Source organism: Barbus barbus (genome assembly GCF_936440315.1).
Source record: "Barbus barbus genome assembly, chromosome: 22".
Lineage (NCBI taxonomy): Eukaryota > Metazoa > Chordata > Actinopteri > Cypriniformes > Cyprinidae > Barbus > Barbus barbus.
Genome location: NC_136750.1, coordinates 12,962,627 through 12,987,600, shown reverse-complemented (window position 1 = coordinate 12,987,600; position 24,974 = coordinate 12,962,627). Strand labels below are relative to the sequence as shown.

Below are 24,974 nucleotides of genomic sequence, written 5' to 3'. Positions count from 1 at the left end.
GGCAGGCCATCTTGGAGCCCAGAATACGACCCAACGCAAACGGCACCGCTTCCACTGGCCCGGCCTGGAGGCCGAGGTGAAGCGCTTTTGTCAAGCCTGCTCGGTCTGCCAGAAGACGTCGCCCAGGCATCCTCCCCCTTCGCCGCTTATCCCGCTTCCCATCATCGAGGTGCCCTTCGAGCGCATCGGGATGGATCTTGTGGGGCCGTTGCCGAAGTCGGCCCGGGGTCATGACCACATCCTGGTGATCGTCGATTATGCCACCTGTTACCCGGAAGCGGTACACCTGAGGAAGGTAACATCGAAGAACATCGCCCAGGAGCTCTTCCTCTTCTTCAGCCGGGTTGGCATACCAGCCGAAATTCTGACCAACCAGGGGACCCCCTTCATGTCCCGGCTAATGGCTGACCTCTGCCGCCTGCTCCGGGTAAAGCAGCTGAGGACTTCCGTATACCACCCCCAGACGGATGGCCTCGTAGAACGATTCAATCAAACCTTGAAACAGATGTTACGGAGGGTAATAGCGGAGGACAGACGAGACTGGGAACAGATGTTACCCTATGTCCTGTTCGGTATACGAGAAGTCCCTCAGGCTTCCACCGGCTTTACGCCGTTTGAGCTCCTCTTCGGTAGACAACCTCGCGGCCTGTTGGAGGCTTGGGAACACCAACAACCCACCCCACATCTGTCCCTCATCGAGCACGTCACCGAAATGTGGCAGCGAATCGACCGGGTCATGCCATTAGTTCGGGAGCAAATGGCCAAAGCCCAGCAGGCCCAACAACGGCACTACAATCGGCTGGCTCAGCCTCGGGAGTTTCAAATGGGCGACCAAGTGATGGTGTTGGTCCCCACCTCCGCTTGCAAGTTTCTAGCCACCTGGCAGGGTCCCTACACGGTGGTGGAACGAGTCGGGGACGTCACGTATCGAGTACGGCCACCCGGACGGCGTAATCCCGAGCAACTATACCATGTGAACCTGCTGAAGAAGTGGGTGGGGACCCCGGCTCAGACCGTCGCCTTGGCCACCATACAACCTGCGCTCATGGACACAAACCCGACCTCTCGGCGTCCCAGAAGGCTGAGCTTCGGCACCTGGTCGGTCAGTTTCCGGATGTGTTCTCCCCAGCGCCAGGGCGTACCCACCTCCTTCAACATGATATCCAGACGCCTCCAGGAGTCGTGGTGAAACAACGGCCCTACCGTATCCCTGAGGCTCAAAGGCAGGCTATAGAGGAAGAGGTCCAGCATATGCTGAAGTTAGGGGTGATTGAGCCATCACATAGCCCATGGTCCAGTCCTATTGTCCTGGTCCCAAAACCAGACGGCACCCTCCGCTTCTGCAACGACTTCCGACGCCTCAACGAAACCTCAGAATTCGACGGGTACCCAATGCCCCGGGTGGATGAGCTCTTGGACCGCCTCGGAAGGCCCGGTACATCTCCACCCTGGACTTGACCAAGGGCTACTGGCAGGTGGCCCTTGACTGACGCCGCCAAGCCAAAAACGGTGTTCTCCACCCCCAGTGGCCATTGGCAGTATCGGGTCCTTCCCTTCGGCCTGCACGGGGCACCGGCTATGTTCCAACGACTAATGGATGTCCTCCTGCGGCCCCACCAACAGTACGCGGCCGCTTACATCAACGATGTGGTCATCCACTCAGAGCGGTGGAGTAGAACTATTTCAGCAGTTCCTGTGGCAGGTTGAACTTCCTCAGCTGGCAAAGAAAGTACAACCTCTGCTGGGCCTTTCTGACAATGGAGTTTATGTGAATATCCCACTTCAGGTCCTGGGAGATGGTGGTGCCCAGGAATCTGAATGACTCCACTGCAGTCACAGTGCTGTTCATGATGGTGAGTGGGGGGAGAGCAGGGGGGTGCCTCCTGAAGTCCACAATCATCTCCACAGTTTTGAGCGTGTTAAGCTCCAGGTTGTTAAGACTGCACCAGACAGCCAGCTCCTTATCATCCTGTCTGTAAGCAGACTCGTCACCGTCCTGGATGAGGCCGATCAGTGTGGTGTCGTCTGGAAACTTCAGGAGCTTGACAGAGGGGTCTTTAGAAGTGCAGTCGAAGGGTGTAGAGGGAGAAGAGCAGTGGGGAGAGTATGCAGCCCTGAGGAGTGCTGGATGTGAATTTACCAAGCTTTACTAACTGCTGTCTGTCTGTCAGGAAGCTGGTGATCCACTGACAGAGGGAGGTGGGGACGGAGAGCTGGGTTAGTTTATTCTGAAGGGTTTCCGTGATGATGGTGTTAAAAGCGGAGCTGAAGTCCACAAACAGAATCTTCACATAAGTCCCTGGTCTGTCCAGATGCTGCAGGGTGAAGTGCAGTCCCATGTTGACTGCATCATCCACAGACCTGTTTGCTCTGTAGGCAAACTGCAGGGGGTCCAGTAGGGGTCCGATGATGTCCTTCATATAAGCCAAAGCCAGTCTTTCAAATGATTTCATGGCTACAGACGTTAGGGCCACAGGTCTGTAGTCATTAAGTCCAGTAATTTTGGGTGTCTTTGGGACAGGGAAGATGGTGGAGTGTTTGAAGCATGAGGGGACTTCGCACAGCTCCAGTGAACTGTCGAAGAGCTGTGTGAAGATGGGGGCCAGCTGGTCAGCGCAGACTTTTAGGCAGGCTGGTGACACACCATCTGGGCCTGGTGCTTTCCTTCTTTTGTTCTTCCTGAAGACCTGGCACACATCTTCTTTGCTGATTTGAATTGTAGGTGTGGGGGAGAGGATGGTTGCTGGAGGTGTTAATGGTTGTGTGGAGAGGTGTTCAGGGAGGGTGTGGGGTGATTTTTCAAAACGACAATAAAACTTGTTCAAGTCGTCTGCCAGGTGTTGATTCTCCAGAGTGCTGGGGGATGGTGTCTTGTAACTGGTGATATCCTTCATTCCTTTCCACACTGAAGCAGGATCACTGGAAGACAATTTGTTCCTCAGCTTGTCAGAATAATTCCTCTTTGCCACTCTGATCTCCTTTTCCAGTGTGTATTTGGCCTGTTTATACAAGACATTATCCCCCTTTCTGTAAGCATCTTCTTTGGCCTGACGGAGCTGTCTGAGTTTTGCAGTGAACCATGGTTTGTCATTGTTGTAGATTAGATTCCTGTTAGGAATGCACATATCCTCACAGAAACTGATATAAGATGTTGCAGTCTCTGAGCTCGTCCAGATCGATGGCAGCGGCTTCAAAAACAGTCCAATCAGTGAGAGAGAAACAGGCTTGTAAGTCTGTAAGCTCTGTTTCATTAGTCCATCTTTTAACAGTTCTTAATACAGGCTTTGCAGATTTAAGTTTGCCTGTAGGTGCCTGTAGGACGGAATAAGATGAATCAAACAGTGATCAGAGAGTCCTAAAGCTGCACGTGGAACCGAGTGATATGCGTCCTTTATTTTTGTGTAACCGTGATCCAATATATTACTGTCTCTGGTGGGACATGTGATGTGCTGTCTGTATTTTGTTATCAGGCTATTCCTTACCAATTACTTTTTAAATCGTTTAACCGGTCCTGGAGAGCCCAAAGTCCTGCAGAGTTTAGCTCCAACATTAAAAACTCACCTGCCTGGCTTTAACCCTAGATCTTGATTGGTTCGTTCAATTGTGTTTGATTAGGGATGGAGCTGAAGTTACTGTGGCTCTCCAGGACCGACTTTGGCCACCCCTGGTTTAACACTAGAAGTCCCAGAGATTTGTAACCCTCCTTTAGCCAAGTGGATGCTAACTGGCTAGTCTTTTGGCTATCGTTAGCATCAATTCATGTGTAAATGTGGTCATTACCTGAGCAATCTGCAGGGGGGTTGGGGGTGTGTGTGTGAATGGTTGCTGGTGGCTTGTTTGTATGTGTGGGGTTTTCAACCACTGCTGCTACGCTGACGGCGTATGCACCCAAACGGAAGAAGACCGTCTACATTCTTAGCAGCATGCACAGCGTGATTCAGACTGATAATACCACCAAAAGGAAGCTAAACACTGTCACCCTTTACAACACCACAAAGTGCGGCATGGATGTGATGGACCAGATGGTGCGGGAGTACACTGTCCGCACAGGGACACGGCGCTGGCCAGTTGCCGTGTTCTATAACATGATTGACATGGCAGCACTGAATGCACATGTGCTGTATCAAGCATGCACCGGAAGGCAGGAAAGACGGGTGGACTTCCTGGTGGAGCTTGCAAGAGAGTTGGCTAACTCTCATATGTGTGCGAAGAAGGCAAGAAAAGAACAATTGCTTCGGACACAACCCTCCACACCTAGCCCTGGAAAAAGAGCCATGTGTCAGGTCAAACACCAATGCAAGAACAATCATGCCACTGTGCGATGTGTTCACTGCTACAGATACGGATATGCCAGTATTGTGAGTGATTGCTGGAATGTACTCACTCACTTTTTAATATTATTTGTAAATATGTGTACAAATGGTTGGTTTCTTTTTTATTTTATTTTGTACTGTTTTTATCAATAAATCTCAGCAACAAAGGAAAAAAAAAACATGTGTGTTGATTTCTCCCTAAGATGGCAAAGTGAAACACAAGTTTCCTTGAAGTGACTCAGCATGGCCCCACATTGTTTACATAACAAAAGCAACTGTTCACAGCTGATTAAGGATATTAGCCTAAAGCCTTCCAGCCCATCGGCTGTCCTGCGGGTTTTATAGGTAGAAAAGCCAAATGGCTGTTCTCTGGGACTTCTAGTGTTAATCGAATTAAAATTCTTACTGTCGGTTTACAGTTAGGCTACACTGCCTATAGCCTACTGTATTAGACTAAAGCCAAGCTTTGATAGGCGCACTGAGTGTTACGGATTCACTTAGTGTAAATATCATCTATCGCTAAGAAAATATGCTATTTGCACTTAGTGTAAATAGCATCTTTCTCCTGATATGCAAATAGCCGCTGCCTTAATTTTATTTTGGATATAGGCTATGATAATGATGATGATGATGCTGATGATGATAATACTAACACTACTACTAATAATAATAAAGAAAGGAAGACTATTAGGCTAAATATTGACCTGCATTGTATGTGCAGTATGGGTTAATATAATTCTTAATTCTGTACTTTCTTAAATTCAAAACATTTTATTAATGTATTCATAATATCCTTTTTCTGAATATCCAAGGCTGCTATGGTCACACAGGTTCGTGCATTAAACGCATGGCCACGAGAAATAAATGTTGTTCTCTCAACATAAGAAGTCGTGCTCCCCCGAATATGTCCCTTACCTGCCATCTTTTTGATCATTTTGTCATGAAAAGATTTTTAATGTTTTTATATAACACATTACATATAATTATCACAGAAACAAATCCACAGCTGAACCACGGCAACAAGTAGTGGTGTTTTCTTAATCAGTGTAACCTATTTGAAGGAGTCAGTTGAATGGATTGAACTCACTCGTTAAGACAGTGACTTGGCGCCACCTAGTGTCTGTTTTAGTTTCATATTAAACGTATCATTTAATTGATTGACATATTGACACATTTCTGCCTTCAAAATTTAAAACATTAATTTCATAACATTGTATGCATTTGTAGGCTAATTGCAGTGTAAATGCATACAGTAATGATGGCTCTGATGGCTTTTCCTGACACTGATTGGATTTTTACTTGTAACAGCTCTTTATTATTTTAACTGAATTTATCAATTGGAATTAAGAATGTGGAATTCCTTATTCATGATGCATACATTTGTACAATGTACTGCTATCGATATCGTTAGTTAAACAATTTAAATTTTTACCCTTGCAGCTCAAATTTCACTTTGTATAAAGGTCGTTGGTTGTTATAGGACACCTTCAGCTGTTAGCGGTGCTATGCCCTCCTTAATGCAACTCCTGTCTGATTTTAACTCTAAGGAATTAGTAGCCTTTGGAGACCTAAACTGGAACAGGTTAAAACCAGTATCTGATGGTTTCAGAGCTTATTGTGATTCATTAAATCTCTTTCAGATTGTTGACAGTCCCACACTGCCAAACTTTAAAAACCCCGGAAAAATCATTGCTAATAGATGTGATTTTAACTAACGCTCCTCATAAGTACTCAACTGCTTCTATATTTGCAAACGACATCTGTGACCACTGTGTCGTAGCAACAGTTGGAAATACTAAAATACCTCAAATTAAACCACGCATTATAGTCAAGCGTAACATGAAGCACTTCTCAGAACAAGAATTCCTCCACGATTTATCTAATTATGACAGGGGAAAAATTTATATTAGTGCAGATGTTGATAGTGCCTGGTACCTCTTCTATGAGAGGTTTACCAATATAATTAATAAATATGCTCCACTAAAGAAGTACAGAGTTAAAGGCCGATACAATGCTTGGTTTTCTCCTGATATAGCAAATAGCCTTCATGAGCACAACGTGGCATGGGCACAAGCCAGAAAATCAAATCAGAACTCTGACTGGCTGTTTTTCAGGCAACTGCGTAATGCTTGTACTCTAAAAGTTAGAAAAGCGAAAGCTGATCATTATCTTTCTCAAACCACTCATGACCTGAATAATCCATAAAAATTTGGGAAAACTATTAAATCATTATCAGAAAACAGTAAGGGTCAGCAGCTTCCTTCAAGTATTGTGATAGATTCTCAAAAACTTGCTGATAAGACCAAAATACTTGACTGTTTCAATGAACATTTCATAGCCTCAGGATTTTTATTTGAGTCATTCAATACTCAAAATGAGTGTTCCTCTACAGTGGAGACTGTTGGTTTGGATTCTTCTAGTCAGTCTTTTAGTTTCAGTCCTATTACAGTTTCAGATTTAAATAAAGCCCTCGAGCAATTGGACACAACAAAATCTGCAGGCCCTGATAAACTGGATGCCTACTTTTTAAAGCTAGCAGAAAATGTTATTGCCGTGCCTTTGACTAATATTTTTAATCTGTGTTTGAACACAAATGTCATTCCTTCCATTTGGAAATCACCCTTTGGTTCCACTGTTAAAAGGTGGTGACCCTTCTATCTTAAATAACTACAGACCAATCTCTAAATTATCTGTTCTGGTCAAGGTTTTAGAGTCCTTTGTTAGTGATCAATTAAAGGATTTTTTTAACAATAAAAATGTTTTATCTGACTTCCAATCTGGTTTTAGAAAAAGGCATAGTACAACATCAGCAGCTCTTAAGGTTTTAAATGACTTTATTGAATCTATAGATAACAAGCAGCATTGTGCAGCCCTTTTTATTGACCTCTCTAAGGCATTTGATACAGTGGATCACACAGTGCTTAAGCACAGACTGTGTAGGGCTGGACTTTCCGAACAAACTGTCAGCTGGTTTGATAATTATCTTACAGACAGAACTCAGTGTGTGCAGGCGGAGGGCAACACCTCTTGCTATCTTAAAATAACAAAAGGCGTGCCCCAGGGGTCAGTCTTGGGGCCTTTGCTCTTTATCCTTTATATAAATAACATTGATAATAATGTGTCTAAAGGTAAATTTAATTTTTATGCAGATGACTCTGTACTGTATTGTTCAGCACCCACCGCAGACCAGGCCCTCTCCCAGTTACAGCTTGACTTTAACATGCTTCAACAGAATCTTTATGATTTAAAACTTATTTTAAATGCTGAAAAAACAAAAGTCATGCTTTTTTTCTAATTTGAAATCCAAATCAAATCTGCCTTCAATCCTCACTCTACAGGGTACGAAGATTGAATGTATTTCAAAATACAGATATCTTGGTATTTTAATAGATGAATCTCTTATTTTTACCTTTCATATTCAGCAGCTAGCAAAAAGATTAAAATTTAAACTAGGGTTTTATTTCAGAATAAAATCCCGCCTTTCATTCGAATCTAGAAAGAGGCTGGATGCTGCCACTTTTATGTCTATACTTGACTGGTGATGTTTTATACATGCATGCTTTGTCTCAACGTTTATGCATTGGACACTGTATACCATGGAGATCTGAGGTTCATCAGTAGTTTTAAAGTTGTGAACTGTATGAATATGTTGGTTGGCCTTCTCTATTAATGCGGAGACTTCAACACAGTGGGTACGGAAAGTATTCAGACCCCCTTCAATTTTTCACTCTTTGTTATATTGCAGCCATTTGCTAAAATCATTTAAGTTCATTTTTTTCCCTCATTGATGTACACACAGCACCCCATATTGACAGAAAAACACAGAATTGTTGACATTTTTGCAGATTTATTAAAAAAGAAAAACTGAAATATCACATGGTCCTAAGTATTCAGACCCTTTGCTGTGACACTCATATATTTAACTCAGGTGCTGTTCATTTCTTCTGATCATCCTTGAGATGGTTCTACACCTTTATTTGAGTCCAGCTGTGTTTGATTATACTGACTGGACTTAATTAGGAAAGCCACACACCTATATACAGTGGGGATCGAAAGTTTGGGAACCCCTTTCAGAATCTGTGAAAATGTGGATAATTTTACCAAAATAAGAGAGATCATACAAAATGCATGTTATTTTTTATTTAGTACTGTCCTGAGTAAGGTATTTTCCATAAAATATGTTTACATATAGTCCACAAGACAAAACAATAGCTGAAATTATTAAAATAACCACATTCAAAAGTTTGGGAACCCTTGGTTCTTAATACTGTGTGTAGTTACCTGGATGATCTACGACTGTGTTTTTGTTTTGTGATGGTTGTTCATGAGTCCCTTGTTTGTTCTGAACAGTTCAACTGAGCACTGTTCTTCAGAAAAATCCTCCAGGTCCTGCAGAATCTTCAGTTTTCCAGCATCTTTTGCATATTTGAACCCTTTCCAGCAGTAACTGTATGATTTTGAGATCCACCTTTTCACGCTGAAGATGATTCAGGGACTCAAACACAACAATTAAAAAAGGTTCAAACATTCACTGATGCTCCAGAAGGAAACACGATGCATTAAGAGCCGGGGGTGAAAACTTTTTGAATTTGAAGATCAAGGTAAATTGTACTTCATTTGTCTTCCAGGAAACATGCAAGTATCTTCTGTCGCGTCAGAAGGGCAGTACTAAATGGAAAAATATGATATTTCAACAAAATAAGAAAAATTTGGACATCTTCATCCTGTTCAAAAGTTTTCACCCCCCGGCTCTTAATGCATCGTGTTTCCTTCAGGAGCATCAGTGAATGTTTGAACCTTTTTTAATTGTTGTGTTTGAGTCCCTCAATCATCCTCAGTGTGAAAAGGTGGATCTCAAAATCATACAGTTACTGCTGGAAAGGGTTAAAATATGCAAAAGATGCTGGAAAACTGAAGATTCTGCAGGACCTGGAGGATTTTTCTGAAGAACAGTGCTCAGTTTAACTGTTCAGAACAAACAAGGGACTCATGAACAACCATCACAAAACAAAACAACAGTCGTAGATCATCCAGGTAACCACACACAGTTTGGGAACTGTTTGGGAACCAAGGGTTCCCAAACTTTTGAATGTGGTTATTTTAATAATTTCAGCTATTTTTTTTGTCTTGTGGACTATATGTAAACATCTTTTATGGAAAATATCTTACTCAGGACAGTACTAAATAAAAAATAACATGCATTTTGTATGATCTCTCTTATTTTGGTAAAATTATCCACATTTTCACAGATTCTGCAAGGGGTTCCCAAACTTCCGCATGCCACTGTAAGACCTTACAGCTCACAGTGCATGTCAGAGCAAATGAGAATCATGAGGTCAAAGGAACTGCCTGAAGAGCTCAGAGACAGAATTGTGGCAAGGCACAGATCTGGCCAAGGTTACAAAAAAAATTCTGCTGCACTTAAGGTTCCTAAGAGCACAGTGGCCTCCATAATCCTTAAATGGATGACGTTTGGGACGACCAGAACCCTTCTTAGAGCTGGCCGTCCGGCCAAACTGAGCTATCGGGGGAGAAGAGCCTTGGTGAGAGAGGTAAAGAAGAACCCAAAGATCACTGTGGCTGAGCTCCAGAGATGCAGTCGGGAGATGGGAGAAAGTTGTAGAAAGTCAACCATCACTGCAGCCCTCTACCAGTCGGGGCTTTATGGCAGAGTGGCCCGACGGAAGCCTCTCCTCAGTGCAAGACACATGAAAGCACACATGGAGTTTGCTAAAAAACACCTGAAGATTCTCTGGTTTGATGAGACCAAGATAGAACTTTTTGGCCTTAATTCTAAGCGGTATGTGTGGAGAAAACCAGGCACTGCTCATCACCTGTCCAATACAGTCCCAACAGTGAAGCATGGTGGTGGCAGCATCATGCTGTGGGGGTGTTTTTCAGCTGCAGGGACAGGACGACTGGTTGCAATCGAGGAAAAGATGAATGCGGCCAAGTACAGGGATATCCTGGACGAAAACCTTCTCCAGAGTGCTCAGGACCTCAGACTGGGCCGAAGGTTTACCTTCCAACAAGACAATGACCCTAAGCACACAGCCAAAGGAGTGGCTTCACAACAACTCCCTGACTGTTCTTGAATGGCCCAGCCAGAGCCCTGACTTAAACCCAATTGAGCATCTCTGGAGAGACCTAAAAATGGCTGTCCACCAACGTTTACCATCGAACCTGACAGAACTGGAGAGGATCTGCAACGAGAAATGGCAGAGGATCCCCAAATCCAGGTGTGAAAAACTTGTTGCATCTTTCCCAAAAAGACTCATGGCTGTATTAGATCAAAAGGGTGCTTCTACTAAATACTGAGCAAAGGGTCTGAATACTTAGAATTGTTGACATTTTTGCAGATTTATTAAAAAAGAAAAAATGAAATGTCACATGGTCCTGTGTTTTTCTGTCAATATGGGGTGCTGTGTGTACATTAATGAGGAAAAAAATGAACTTAAATGATTTTAGCAAATGGCTGCAATATAACAAAGAGTGAAACATTTAAGAGGGTCTGAATACTTTCCGTACCCACTGTATCTTCATATACAAGGCTATTCTAGGTCTACTTCCATCATACCTTCTCATCTACATCAGTGTTAATAATATCGGGACTTACAATCTTTGTTCCCAGGATCTTTTCCTTCTGTCTGTTCCAAAGGTTAGATTTGAATTGGAAAAAAGGCGTTTAAGTAAGTTACAGAAATCCATGAAACTTAATAAGCTGGTCTCATTGGTCGCTTTTAAGAGGATGTTAACTGACTTGGATGAAGCCACATCTGGCTGTAGATGTTTTGCCTGATGTGTTATGGATTGTGGTTGACTTAAAAGGATTTGCTTTATCAGTTGTTTTATGTTATTGTTATTTTTGTGTATTTTGTGTCTGTATGCATGTATGTATGGTTGTACTGCTGCCTATTTTGGTCAGGACACTGGTTAAATAAAGGTAATAATAATAAAAAAATTAATACGGTTTAAAAAAAAATGCCCCTGGACATCACTTTACAGGTTTGTTTCTGATGCTGTTAATGTTGTTTTTGTTTTTTGGTTACATTAAAAAATGAAGTTAGCTCAAAAAGCTGAGGGCACATGACAGGCGTTGTTTGGATGAGCATGATGCTTGTATGTTCAGTGCATGGCGTGTGTGTTTCACTAGCTCCGTTCCCATGGACACCTTTTGTTTGACCTAATTGTGGATATTTCCAGCCAAAGACGTGTGATTAATCTGTATCTAAAGCCGTGCCTACACCAAGAGAACCCATTATAATCAGCTGATGTGGTGAATGTCCACACGGGAAGTGGCGCGAGGCGAAAAATCTTCTGCAGTAACTGATGCCTCCTTCTATTCTGAATCTTCGAAGCATGCTTTCTATGCATTGAAAGTGAAACCTAAAAAAACTGCGCGCATAAGAAAGCGGGTACACGCTTTTGCGAGCTTCACCAAATGAACGCAATCACAGATTGCACGCTTCCCAGCTGAAAAAATCCCCCATGTGAAACTGAAATAATAACCCGTGATATAAGATTTTGGCCATATTGCCCATCTAAGTCATTCATCCCACTATCAACAGGCTACATTCTTGTACTTTGTTTGGGCACCACAAGATGTCACTGTGGCCTCAAAGCTTACCCTTCGACTACTCTGGCTCGATTGCTATTCCTGAGGTAAAACAATAAATGTGAAAATAAATGAATGTACAAATACATATATGTGGAAACAAATAAATATACATAAATGTGAAAATAAATAAGTGGAAATAAATAAATGTGTAAATAAAAACAAATAAATAAATGTGGAAAAAAGAAAAAAAAAACAAATAAGGAAATAAAATTATAACTAATTATTAATTTTTGCTTCTTTACTTTTCTTTGTATATTTATTTATTTACTTTTGCTTTTTTTTACATTTATTTGTACATTTCTTTCTTTATTTATTTTTAATTATGGCAGAAATGGCATTCCATACAGACCAGGACATGAGGACTTCACAAGTGTTTTTGCCAGTTCATTAATATAGATATTTAATAGAGTCAGGATGAGGCTGCATCCATGATGGACACCTTTAGTCTGAGTGAAACAGTCGATCAATTTGTCATTCATTTTGCCAAAGCGTTTATTTCCATTGTATATGTCTGTTATGTTATATATGTTATATTTACAGTTAGGTCCATATATATTTGGACACATGCACAATTCGTATTATTTTAGCTGTTGACCAAAACATATTCAAGTTACAGTTATATAACAGATATGGGCTTAAAGTGCACACTCTTTAATTTGAGGATATTCTCATCACAATTGGAGGAAAGGTTAAGAAATTACAGCTCTTTAATATGTACATCCCCTTTTTTCAAGGGACCATAAGTAATTGGACAAATGACTCAAAACTTGTTTCATGGACAGGTGTGGGCTATCCTTTCATTATTTCTACAACAATTAAGCAGGTAAAAGGTGTGAGGCCTCATTTATAAAATGTTGTGCAGAAACTATCCTAAGTTTGATCTTACGATCATCTCTCAAAAATGCGTATGTGTGAACGTACGAACAGAAAACGGGCATACGCCTCTCTTTCAGATGTGAAATCTATGAATCGCAAATGATCTTGAACTTGCACGCAACTGAATGGATTTAGCTCTCTGCCTTGTAAACGACTCATTATTCATGTCATTAACATATAAAAGATCACCAATCATCATAATTTAGAACAGCGAGCTGCAAGAACAGCTTACATTTCCAAAAACCTTCAGTACTCCTCCGACAAGAAAAAGTATGTATGTCTCCTCAGACCCTGACGTGAGGCTAAGCTCTTTTCCACGTCAAGTGGAAGTGGAAGTTTTTACAAATATGAGCGTGGGCGTGGATTTAAGCGTACACACACTCTAAGATCAGATCTGTGTGTAAGCACGCTTTATAAATGAGGCCCCTGGAGTTGATTCTAAGTGTGCCATTTTCATTTGGAAGCTGTTGCTGTGAACCCACATCATGCAGTCAAAGGAGCTCTCCATGTAGGTGAAACAGACAATTGTTAGGCTTAAAAAGCAAAAAGCAACCCAGGGGTTTTTGAAGGTAAAAAAGTGGAATATTCTGCTATGGCCAAGTCAATCCCCTGATCTCAACCCAACTGAGCATGCATTTCACTTGCTGAAGACAAAATTGAAGACAGTAAAGGTCTGTCAAAACATCACAAAAGAGGAAACCCAGTCTCTGGTGATGTCCATGAGTTCCAAACTTAAGGCAGTCAATTAAAATGAATAATTAAATAATAATGAATAATTAAAATGAATATTTTATTCATGGTTATATTTATTTGTCCAATTACATTTGAGCCCCTGAAAAGGTGTTTGTGCTGTCTGTGCATATAAATGGTTGTAATTCCTAAGCATTTTATGTTATATTTTTGTTCAACCCCATGAATTGAAGTTTAAACTCTGCACTTCAATTTAATCTTGAATGATTCATTTTAATTCTATTCTGGTGGCACACAGAGACAGAATTTTGAAAATTGTGTCAGTGTCCAAATATATATGGACCTAGCTGTGTGTGTGTGTGTGTGTGTGTGTGTGTGTTCAAAGTATATGTAAAGCATTTATGTAAAGTATACATACAGTTTTTTTTATTGATTTCTCTCTATTCAGGCTTTTCTGACAAATATTCTCCTCTCATTTTTTTCTTTTTTAAGTTGAACAATTGTATAAGGACAAACATCTTAATGGGGTAAATCTGTGAAGAAAAATGAAGTTTGTTCAGGTAGGTAAAAACCTAACCAAGATAATGGCCCGGTTTCACAAAAGGGGCTTAGCTTAAGACAGGACTAGGCCTTGGTTATATTAAGATATTTAAGCAACTTTTACAAAAATGCCTTGGAAGAAAACATTAATGTGTGCATCTTGACACAGAACAATGACACTGACCTATTTTAAGATATGTCAGAGCAAGACATTTTCAGTTGAAACAGCTCAAACATGCATTTTAGTCTGGGACTAGCTTAAGCCTTGTCTGTGAAACGGGGTATAAGATTTATATGTTAAATTTTTGCATTGCTGCAATGTAAAACTATTTATTTTGTGTCTCTCTTCCCATTATGGCATTTTTAGTGTTTCTCTCTGGATGTAAAAGGATGATGTAGCACTTTGGGGCAAATATGGCCACCAGTAATCCAAAACTAGAAGCTAAAATGGCAAATATCTCCACAGCCACTGCATATTTCCCTGGTGAGCTCACATATGCTGGAACGAATGCAATCCACACAGCACAGAAGATCAGCATGCTAAAAGTGATGAACTTTGCTTCATTAAAATTATCTGGTAGATTTCTTGCCAGGAAGGCTAACAGAAAGCTTATTGCAGCCAATAGTCCAATGTATCCCAGCAGCATAGAAAAACCAGCCACTGAGCCTATAGCACATTCATATACTATTTTAGAGTGGATATACTGGTTGTTTTTCTGTGGTGTTGGAGAGGCAGTTGATAGCCAGACTGCACATATCACAACCTGAAGAGCTGTTAGGAAAAGAACTGTGCATCTTTGTTGAACTGCCCCAAACCATTTCATAGCGCCTTTGCCCTCTGGCCGAGATGACTTGAACACAGCTATTACCACCATAGTCTTGACCAGGATGCTGGAGACACACAGGACAAAGCTTATGCCAAATACAGCATGTCTTAACTGACACGTCCACAACTCTGGCCGTCCAATGAACAGCAGCACACAAAGGAAACACAGTTTGAGAGACAACAGCAGTAGGAAGCTGAGCTCTGAATTGTTGGCACGTACAATGGGAGTGTTATGATGAAAAGCGAAAATGACCATCACAAGAGCACAGAAGCAGGCGCCAAACAGGGAGGCAGTTGTCAGAGAGATTCCTAGAGGTTCCTCATAGGATAAAAACTCTACTTCTTTGGGGACACACTGATCCTTATCTGGATTTGACCAGAAGTCTTCTGGACACACTTTGCACTCAATAGCATCTGTCATAATGAAACAATAATAAAAGAAGAAAAAAAAGTTGAAGAGAAAATTCCCTGTCAAATTATATTACAATTTTGGAATATGATTTGTACCTGTAGTATTAGAAATTTCTCCATCTCCACATGGTAGGCAGTCAAAACAGCAGACAGGAAGGCCCTTCCTTGTGGCTCGCCTTGTGCCTTGGGGGCAGCTCTCACTGCACACGGACCGTGGGGGCTTAAAGATAAACCATCTGTTCTTTAGTCATGTGCTTGTTACCTCTTTTACATAATAACAAGATTGGCCTTTATTTTATTTTCAATTGTTTTATAGCATTGACTAGTATAGACTATCTGCAAAAAGGATGACTTTTATCATGCAATATTAGTTACTTTTTTTGTCTCAAAGTTCCAGTATATTGCTTCCTCATCCAGTGTGAGCACCATCCCTGTTTCCACCCCATCATTTACTACACCGATCTTGTGAACTGCTATTGATCCATCAGAGCTCGGCTGCCAGTTCAATACATCATAAATGGCCAGAGCATCTCCATTCTTATCAAATGACACATGATCCCCAAAGCCTGTGGTGAAGTTGACTTTCTGTAGGTAGTGAACCAACTGTACAGTTTGTAGAAAGGACAGGTGTTATATGTTTATCTGAAATTTTAATTAAATAAGAGCACATATTTTGTTTTTCCACATTCAGCTCTTCTATATGCTTGAAGAGCATCTGCACTATACCTGTGGGTCTCACCTGCCAAGGTTTCAGGTTAATTATGTCAGCACATTTGTTCCCACTAAATGGTCCACTTCCCTCCTCACACTGCATCAGGTCATGCAGTGCATGTGCCAGGGCATAAACTGCCTTATAGACATTATAAGATGCCCTCAACCCAGAAACATCAGTGTATGTTGTGTTTGTGTTGCTCAGTTCCTCCTTTCCTGTACACACCTTTTTCAAATGCTCTCCAGCTGACTTGCTATCCCCAGTTTCAAAACCGCACCCAAACATATTTTCCCAGAAGATTCTCAACATATTATTTATTGGATCATTGCTGGGATGAAAATGTAGCAAGAAGTCATGAAGCCCCTCAATTTCTCCACGCCTAACAGCAATGCCCAGTGTACCCACCAGGAAGGGCAGGAAACGTGGAGTGTGGTATTCAAGAGAAGTGGCCCAAGCTTCACTTGCAATCCACTGCCTGCCTGTCATGTTCTGCAACACCACCTCATCCATAAAAGGCAGCAGATAGGATGAAAGGGCAAAAACAACCACCACTCTAGCTGTAGAGGCCTGAATCAATCCTGTTATACGCTGAATATCTCTAGGGTTGTGATCATTGGGCAGAATTTCAGAAAAGGCAACACAATGTCCAAACAGCTGCATTTCCTGCTGGAACAACTGAGCAGCATAGACGCCATAGTCATCATCACTGTAGATGAGACCAACCCAGGTCCATTCAAAATGTCTTAAGATCTGAACCATAGCCCGCACTTGGAAGGCATCACTGGGGATTGTTCTGAAGAAAGAGGGGTACTTTTTCCTGTCACTCAAACAGGAGCAGGTGGCATAGTGACTAACCTAATTAGGGGGAGAAAGAGGGAGAGGTGAAGGCATAAAAAAATAATAAATAAAATTTAATTATATATATATATATATATATATATATATATATATATATATATATATATATATATATATATATATATATATATATATATATATATATATATATATATATATATATACACACACACATAGTGCTTTTGTCATTTTTGTCATACTCAAGCGAGTAAATTGTGAAAGAAACTGAGTGAAGAAATACATATGGATACAAAGGACTGAAAAGGACAAAACAAGAAAAAAAGAAATAAAGAAAGAAAAAATGAAAGAAAATGAAATAAGAATGACGTGTATTTTTACGTTTTTTAATCCCATCTTACTATAGGTACTCGGAACAGCCCCAGAACACTGGAAATTGCAATGGAAGGAGTTGAACTTGCATCCCCTACAATACCAATCACTGGAGGAGGGCCAGTGCAGTTTAGGTTGGAGAAGGACTCCTCTGTTCCACTACTTAGGGACATGGCAGCCCGGAACGCCATTCCTAGCATCACACAGTTGTCATAAAGATGGTATCCAAGAGTGATGTTAGGCAGTAGGTTGGGATTCTTATTGATCTCATCGATCGCAAAAGCCATGGTCTGTGCATGCTGGAAGCCTTCCATATTAAATCTAAAAAAATAAAAATACAAATTTTGTGATATCAAAGAGATTAATAACAAAAAGACAAGTTAAAACAAGCTATAATACATCAGAGTTCACACAACATTTGATGACTCTTCCTGTTCTGCACACTTGGAAAAAAATAATGCTTTCAGTACAGATCGATACAGAAAAGCGGGCAAAAATAACTTAACATTTGTATTCTTATTCTTATTATTATCTCTCTACTTTTATATTCATGCAGACAGTCAAACTCACTTTTCACAGTATGGTCGTTCTGGTTCCATTCTGAAGCTCAGATCTGGGAACACTGTGAAAAAGTGAACATGAAACAGGCCTCCAAGTATAAAATCTCCATCTTTGTACATTCCATTCAACTTGAAGCGTCCCTGTAGAAAACAGGTACCTGATCTGAGGACCGAATCTGCTGATATACAGTTAAATGACATGTATAGAGAAAAATACAGAGCGAGCCACATCTCTCTCTATTTCTGAGCCACTCACCCACTCAGCTCACTAAATTATGTTGAACATTGTGTGTGGTGTTGCTTTAAAGTAGCAGGTGTCAAGTGGGTATTCCTGGAAACCAGGGCGTCACTCTACTGTCCCTAACGACAAAGACAAGGAAACAGTACTGATGGAATAATGGACACATGCACAGTGAATTGTTGCTCAGGGGTTGCTTTTTTAAACATGCTGAGCTTTGGTTTTATAAACTAAAGTATAAGGATCAACTATACATCAAGTTCAAGTTTATTTGTATAGCGCTTTTTACGATACAAATTGTTGCAAAGCAGCTCTACAGGAAATTAAGTTTCCACAATATATTTATATATTGCAGAACTTTAATATAATTAACTTATAGCAAAATTTGACAGAGAAACAGAGAAACAAATAGAGACATAATTAGCGTAGCTGCTGTTCCATCTAAGCAAAAATGATTTGTTCAACCCAAGCTAAAGAATAATAATAATGTACATTTGATCAGATATAACTGCAGTACAAGATTATAAAATGCATTATGTGAATGCTTGGCTAAAGAGATGTGTCTTTAATCTAGATTTAAACAGATAGAGTGTGTCTGAACCCCGAACGTTATCAGTAAGGCTATTCCAGAGTTTGGGAGCCAAATGTGAAAAAGCTCTACCTCCTTTAGTGGACTTTGCTATCCTAGGTACTACCAAAAGTTTTGCGACCTTAGGGAGCGGGTTGGATCTCTCCACTTTTTTTTGCACTCATTCACTGTTAAGCTAAAAAAAAAAAAGCATTTCATAACTATGAAAATCATGTTCATGTTAACTTGGAGATACCATTACAAAAAGTAACGCCTCGTTCCCTCATGGAGGGAACGGAGACGTTATGTTGTGACGACATCAGGGGTCCATGGATGCCACAACCTGAACCCCGTCACAACCTTATGGCATTGCAAATTTTGACAAGCAAGCGCGTGACAGACAAATGCCATGCAAAGGTCGTAACCTTCCCATGGCTCCAGCGCAAATTCGCTGACCTTGGTACCCGCAGGGACCACAGGTGAGTACATCGCTGTTGGAGATAGCCAAGCCGCTGTTCCTTTCACCACAGAATTTAGAAGGGATTTCGACCTTCAATGAAAGATTGCTTCAAGTCCTTTCCTATTTGTTGTTACAGCTTGACATTAATGATAGGGAAGCGAGCCTGCCGGAGAAGGGCGCTACGGAGGCCACATCCTGCCCGAAGGGAGGTAACATGTGGAGACACTGATATGGACTGACCCAGGCCTGGGGCAGTACTACATACGAAATGGAACTCTGAGGCAGCTCCTACCTAGGAATAGGGAGGAGCTGAGCCAGACAGAGAGCTCTATCAAAGGCAACACACGGGTTTACAGAGGGGGAAACCTTACCATGGAAGAATACACATATGGGATTGCTCGTAGGGAATCAAGCCATATGAACACCTAGCCCAGTACAGGGGCTGACCGGAGACCCGGCCGAGCTCTTACGGGACACAGCAACGCAAAGGCTGGGCCTGCCTCCTCTGAGGGCAGTGCTTGAAGGTTCACCACCTGATCGCGGAAGGGCGTGGTGGGAACCTTGGGCATATATCCAGGCCGGGGTCTCAGGACAATGTGAGAATAGTCCAGCCCGAGCACAAGGCACTCTTCGCTCACCGAAATGCTTGGATGTCCCCGACCCTCTTGATGGAAGTGAGCGTGGTCAGGAGCGCTGTCCTAGCAGACAGAAACTTCAGCTCGACTGAGACCAGCAGCTCAAAGGTACTCCTCTGAAGTCCAGCCAGGATGATAGAGAGGTCCCAGGAGGGTACCAGGGGTGGCCTAGTAGGATTTAACCTTCTGGCACCCCACAGGAATCTGACTATGAGATTGTGCTTTCCCAGGGACCGGCCGTCCACTGCAACGTGATGTGCTGCGATAGCAGCCACATAAGCTTTCAAGGTGGAGGGTGACAGCCTACGCTCCAACCTTTCCTGCAGGAAAGAAAGCACTACTCCAGTTGTGCATCTTCGGGGGTCTTCTCTGCGAAAAGAACATCAGATAGTGAACAGACTCAACTCCAAGGCACGCGCTCGCCTCGTAGAGAGGGCTCTGGCCTGAGTGTAAGTGTCTTCCACCGCTGGTGGACAAAACACTCAAGTCTGCTACGTCTCATCCAGGAACCACACATGGAGGTTCCAAGATCTGGACACGGGTGCCACATGGTGCCAGGCCCCTGAGAAAGGAGGTCCTTCCTCAGAGGGATGTACCAGGAGGGGCTGTCACGAGGAGCATGAGTTCCGAAAACCAGGACCGTATAGGCCAACGGTGCAACCGGCAGAACTTGTTCCTCGTCCTCGCTGACCTTGCACAGTGTCTGTGCGAAAAGGCTCACTGAGGGAAGCATAAACTTGCGTAAAACCCAAGGCCAGCTGTGCGCCATTGTGTCCGTGCCGAGGGGGCCTCGGTCAGGGAGTCATACAACTGGCCGTGGGAGGACTCATGGGAGGCAACCAGGTTTGCCTGAGCTTCCCTGAATCGAATCCAGAACAGCCGGATCGTTTCAGGATGGAGTCGCCATTCTCCGGGGAATGTTAGCTGTCGTGAGACCCCATCGGCTGCACGATTGTGCTCCCCCAGGATGTGGACGACGTGCAGGAACTCCAGAGGAGGAGACAGCGGGCGAGTTGTGACATGTGACGTGATTGTAGACAACCCTGCCAGTTGATGTACGAGACAGCCGCAGTGTTGTCCGTGTGGACCACACATGCTAGCCAAGCAGCAGCGGCCGAACTGCTGCAAGGCACAGCCAGCAACTCGAGGTAGTTGATGTGCCAAAGCATTCGAGGCCCTGTCCAGACCTCCGAGGTTGCCTGCCCATTGCATGTAGCACACCAGCCCGCACTGGAGACATCCATCGTGACAACAACATGCCGAGACACTTGTTCTAAGTGTACTTCGACCTGTAGAAAGACAAGTTCCGTCCAGGGGCTGAATGAGCGTCAACGCGTTGGCGTGATGGTCACGCGAACTGTACCGCGGCGACATGCGGCGACATCTTGGGACTCGGGAGTGTAACCTGTGCTGAAGTGGTCTCATATGAAGCAATCCGAGCAGCGAGACTGCGGCTACAGATGCCATATGCCCTAGGACCCTCTGAAGTGTTTCAGTGGTACCACCATCCTGCCTCTGAAGGAACTTAGGCAGGTCAGCATGGACTAGGCACGCTTGTTGGTGGGACGCTCCACCACACTCACCGAGTCTAACTCCATACTGAGAAAAGAGTTTCTCTGCACGGGGGAGAGCTTGCTCTTTTCCCTGTTGACCCGAAGCCCCAACTGGCTGAGGTGCCGGAGCACCAGGTCCCTGTGATCGCACAACTGTTCTCACGCACTGGCCAGGGAGAGCCGGAAGGGGAGGACCCTGTACTGCCATGACCGACCCTTGAACGCAACCCGTAGGAACGGCCTGTGTCGAGGGCGAATTGAGACATTAAAGTAAGCGTCCTTCAGGTCGACCGCAGCAAACCAATCCTGAGCTTGGATGCATCTGATGATGCGCTTCTGCATCTACATCTTGAATGGGAGCTTGAGAAGGGCCCGATTCGAGATTCACAGATCCAGGATTGGCTGAAGGCCACCGCCTTTCATTAGTACGATGATGTAAGGGCTGTAGAACCCCTGCCTCATCTCGGCTGGAGGGACCGGCTCAATTGCATCCATTGCCAGGAGGACAGCAATCTCCTAGCACAAGACAAGTGCGTCTCAGACTGCCACCGAAGTCTCGAGAGCGCCACTGAGTTTGGAAGGTCGCCTGGCGAACTGAATCGCATACCCGAGTCGGATTGTGCGAATGAGCCAGCAGGATGGGTTGGGCAGCGCAAGCCATGCCCCCAAACTCTGTGCAAGTGGCACCAAAGGGACAATCGACATACCCGCGGTGGTGCAACAGAGGGGAGCAGAGCTGGATGGTACAGAAGGCGTTGCATTCTCCGCCTCCGGAGAATGCAACGTCCGCCTCCGGAGCCAGCACTTAGAATTTCTGTGAGAATCTGAGACTTGATGGTATTGGCATACGGGGTGGTTCTGGAGCTGCAACATTCAGTGGGGTGGGTAGTGGGACTGCAGTGAGTAAATGAAGTGTACGGGGATTTAGATTGCAGAGAAGGGTTAAAAGGAAGAAGGGCCGGAACCGTTTGCGGAGGCAGCTTCACGCACGGATTAGCCTTTGGTGCTTAGGGAAGCATGTAGGAAGAGGTAGAAGGAAATGAGGGAGAAGGCCAATAAGCTTGCATTGCTGGCTGATGATGCCCTACTTGGATGTCTGTAGCAGGGGCTGCTTGCCGTTGATAGAAGGAAGGGAGTGCGAAGGATAGGAGTTTGGGAAGCTAAACCAGCGGCATTGCATGAGGCGCTGTAGTTGAAGGCGCCGCAGTGGTTTATTGAGAAGAGGAGAGAGGCAATGCAGTGTGAGGAGCGGCCGAGTCTGGGGCGTAACCCATGCTTGCTGATGGCCTGCTGCGTCTTGAATCTCGAGGGGAGCCGGAACTTGATCTGGAAAAAGACAATGTTATTTGAAAGAAGTAGGGAGCTATGGGGGAAAGGAGCATGGGATGGGACACACCTGACAGCAGAGTAGGGCAGTCAGAAATGGCTGAAAAACTAAATTGAATTTCCCACCTAAATATTATCAATATTCGAGTTCTATTCACATTTGAAAGGCATGATTTCAGTTAGGGGGAAAAGCTTTTGGCTTCTCTCCTGAGGCCACGGGAAGGTGCCTAGAGCAAAATATTACTAATGCACGTTTATTAAAGCAATAAAACAACATGACTATCTGTGAAAAGGTGCATAATCTTTATGAACCGAATATAAATCAAGTTGCTTAAACAATTGTGAACCAACAGCATCATGTATGCATGGTTTGATATAAGGAGACGAGAGCCAATTAGACATTTACATGGCTTTCTAAACATGCTTCTCTCGTGCGAGATGCGAGTCTGAAAGTGAGGTCACTCTAGAAAATGTGCAAAATATGCATTCTGTGTGCCACTGATAAGGCTGCCTGACATGCCTAAAATTCGAATGCATCGTTTGTATTCGAATGAGGATTTTTATTTTGAACTCGACATATATTCAAAATTCTAATTTATTTCGCAACCCTGCAGCAGAGGCAGCCTTACTTTTCAATAGGCCTCTGGGCTAGTGTCTGCCGTGGGAGCTGGAGGCGACTGAAAAGAAAAAGGGGTCATTAGAAAAGCCCGAGATGTGAGGGCAAGCGGAGGCAGCCTCACGCTTCCTTCAGCTATTGTAGACCACAGGAGTGGGGTTTTTGACATCCTGAAAAGCCTGCGCAGCCTGCGGAGGCAGACTCACGCTAGCGTGCTATGGGAGCTGGAGGCCACTCAAAAGGAAAAGGATTTGGAGTAACGGGAGGAAAGGACTGAGATGTGAGGGCATGTGTTGCCAGCATAAGCAACTTTGTGCTTGTTTCAGCTTCTGCAGCTGTAGGCCGTGGAGGCTTGTGATATTCGGAGAAAAATAGCTGGAGAGCCTGTGCAGCCTGCGCAGCTAGCGGAGGCAGACTCAAGCTAGCGTGTGCTGTGGGAGCTGGAGACCACTGAAAAGGAAAAGGATTTGGAGTAACGGGAGGAAAGGACTGAGATGTGAGGGCATGTGTTGCCAGCATAAGCAACTTTGTGCTCGTTTCAGCTTCTGCAGCTGTAGGCCGTGGAGGCTTGTGATATTCGGAGAAAAATAGCTGGAGAGCCTGTGCAGCCTGCGCAGCTAGCGGAGGCAGACTCAAGCTAGCGTGTGCTGTGGGAGCTGGAGACCACTGAAAAAGAAAGAGGGGTTAGATGTAGCAGGAGAAAATATGGCGGCTTTTAACAACTTTTAAAAAAAAGTTTTAAAATTATGAAAATACATGTTTTTCCTCTTAACCACATGAAAAGAAAAAAGTATTGGAACAGCTGGCCAGCCAAGCCATACATCGGTTGGTAGAGACTTGAAGAGGGGTGCTTAGTCGTATGCACAACACATGCAAGGTGGGTTGCATTGTTCAATAATGGCATGAATGGTTCTTTATGATACACCTTAGCTGTTAGTTTGCACCTATAATTGTTCGTTTAGGTACAATGATTTCCTAAGCATTAAGTTCAGACAATCTTTTACACCTTATCCATCTATCGGAGTAATGTGCAATTTAAAATACATGTAAAATGCTAGTGAAAATTATTACAGAAAATGAATCATTTCCTTGCGTGATCTGCGCAGTTGCGTCATGGTTACTGGAATGACATCACGTTCATAATGTTATCACATTGTTTGACGATTTTTTAGCAACAAATGACTTGCCTTCACACAAAAGTTTGTTTGCAACTCGGCCTGCGCCGCTACCGGAGGCAGCCTCGCGCTGACTGCTACGAGAGCTGGAGGTCCGGCTACATACGGCACTGCGGCCGGAAGAACTGCGCAGAAAAGAAGAGCTGAGGTTTTGCTCATTTGAGGCCTGCCACTGCGACCCAATGCTCTAGGAGAGCCGGGTCTTGTACGGGACGATGATGGTGGAGAGTGAGGCAAGATCGGGGCTTTGCTCGATCTATTGGCCACCTTTGCGCCTGGAGTGGATTTAGGAGTGAGGTTGGCTGATTTGCAGTGTAACGAACGGATCACACGTATCCGCTTGTTTGCCCTCTGCGAGAATGATTCGTCAGAATAAATCAGCGTTTGCTTCAGGCTTAAATACGGACTTCGATCGGAGGACATATTGGAATGGCCGAATGAGACGAGGGTGTCAGTTGAGGCGAGGTTAAACCTCGGCATTGTGGAAAGCGTGTGGCTGGTCGAGCAGAGCACCTGCTGCGATGAAGCCTGGTGCTCGGCGGTGGTGACTGACGGAAAGGGAGTGAGCCTAGAGCTTGCAGATTGCGATGGAGGATTACGAAAATCTCCGGTCCAGGTTTTTCATTCTCCAGAAAAAGATGCGTCTGTGATATGATAGCAAAGGAGCAA

General features: G+C 43.6%; 1 protein-coding gene across 1 annotated transcript; it reads right to left on the bottom strand.

Annotated features, from left to right (window-relative positions):
* Nucleotides 1-14,363: 14,363 nt before the first annotated feature.
* LOC306888533 (extracellular calcium-sensing receptor-like) lies at nucleotides 14,364-17,935 on the bottom strand (the record flags this gene model as incomplete). Its single annotated transcript, XM_079446889.1, has 6 exons — nucleotides 14,364-15,277; nucleotides 15,371-15,494; nucleotides 15,650-15,877; nucleotides 16,014-16,841; nucleotides 17,204-17,495; nucleotides 17,745-17,935. The coding sequence occupies 6 exons, from the start codon at nucleotides 17,933-17,935 to the stop codon at nucleotides 14,364-14,366; spliced, it is 2,577 nt and encodes an 858-aa protein (XP_079303015.1).
* Nucleotides 17,936-24,974: the final 7,039 nt, after the last annotated feature.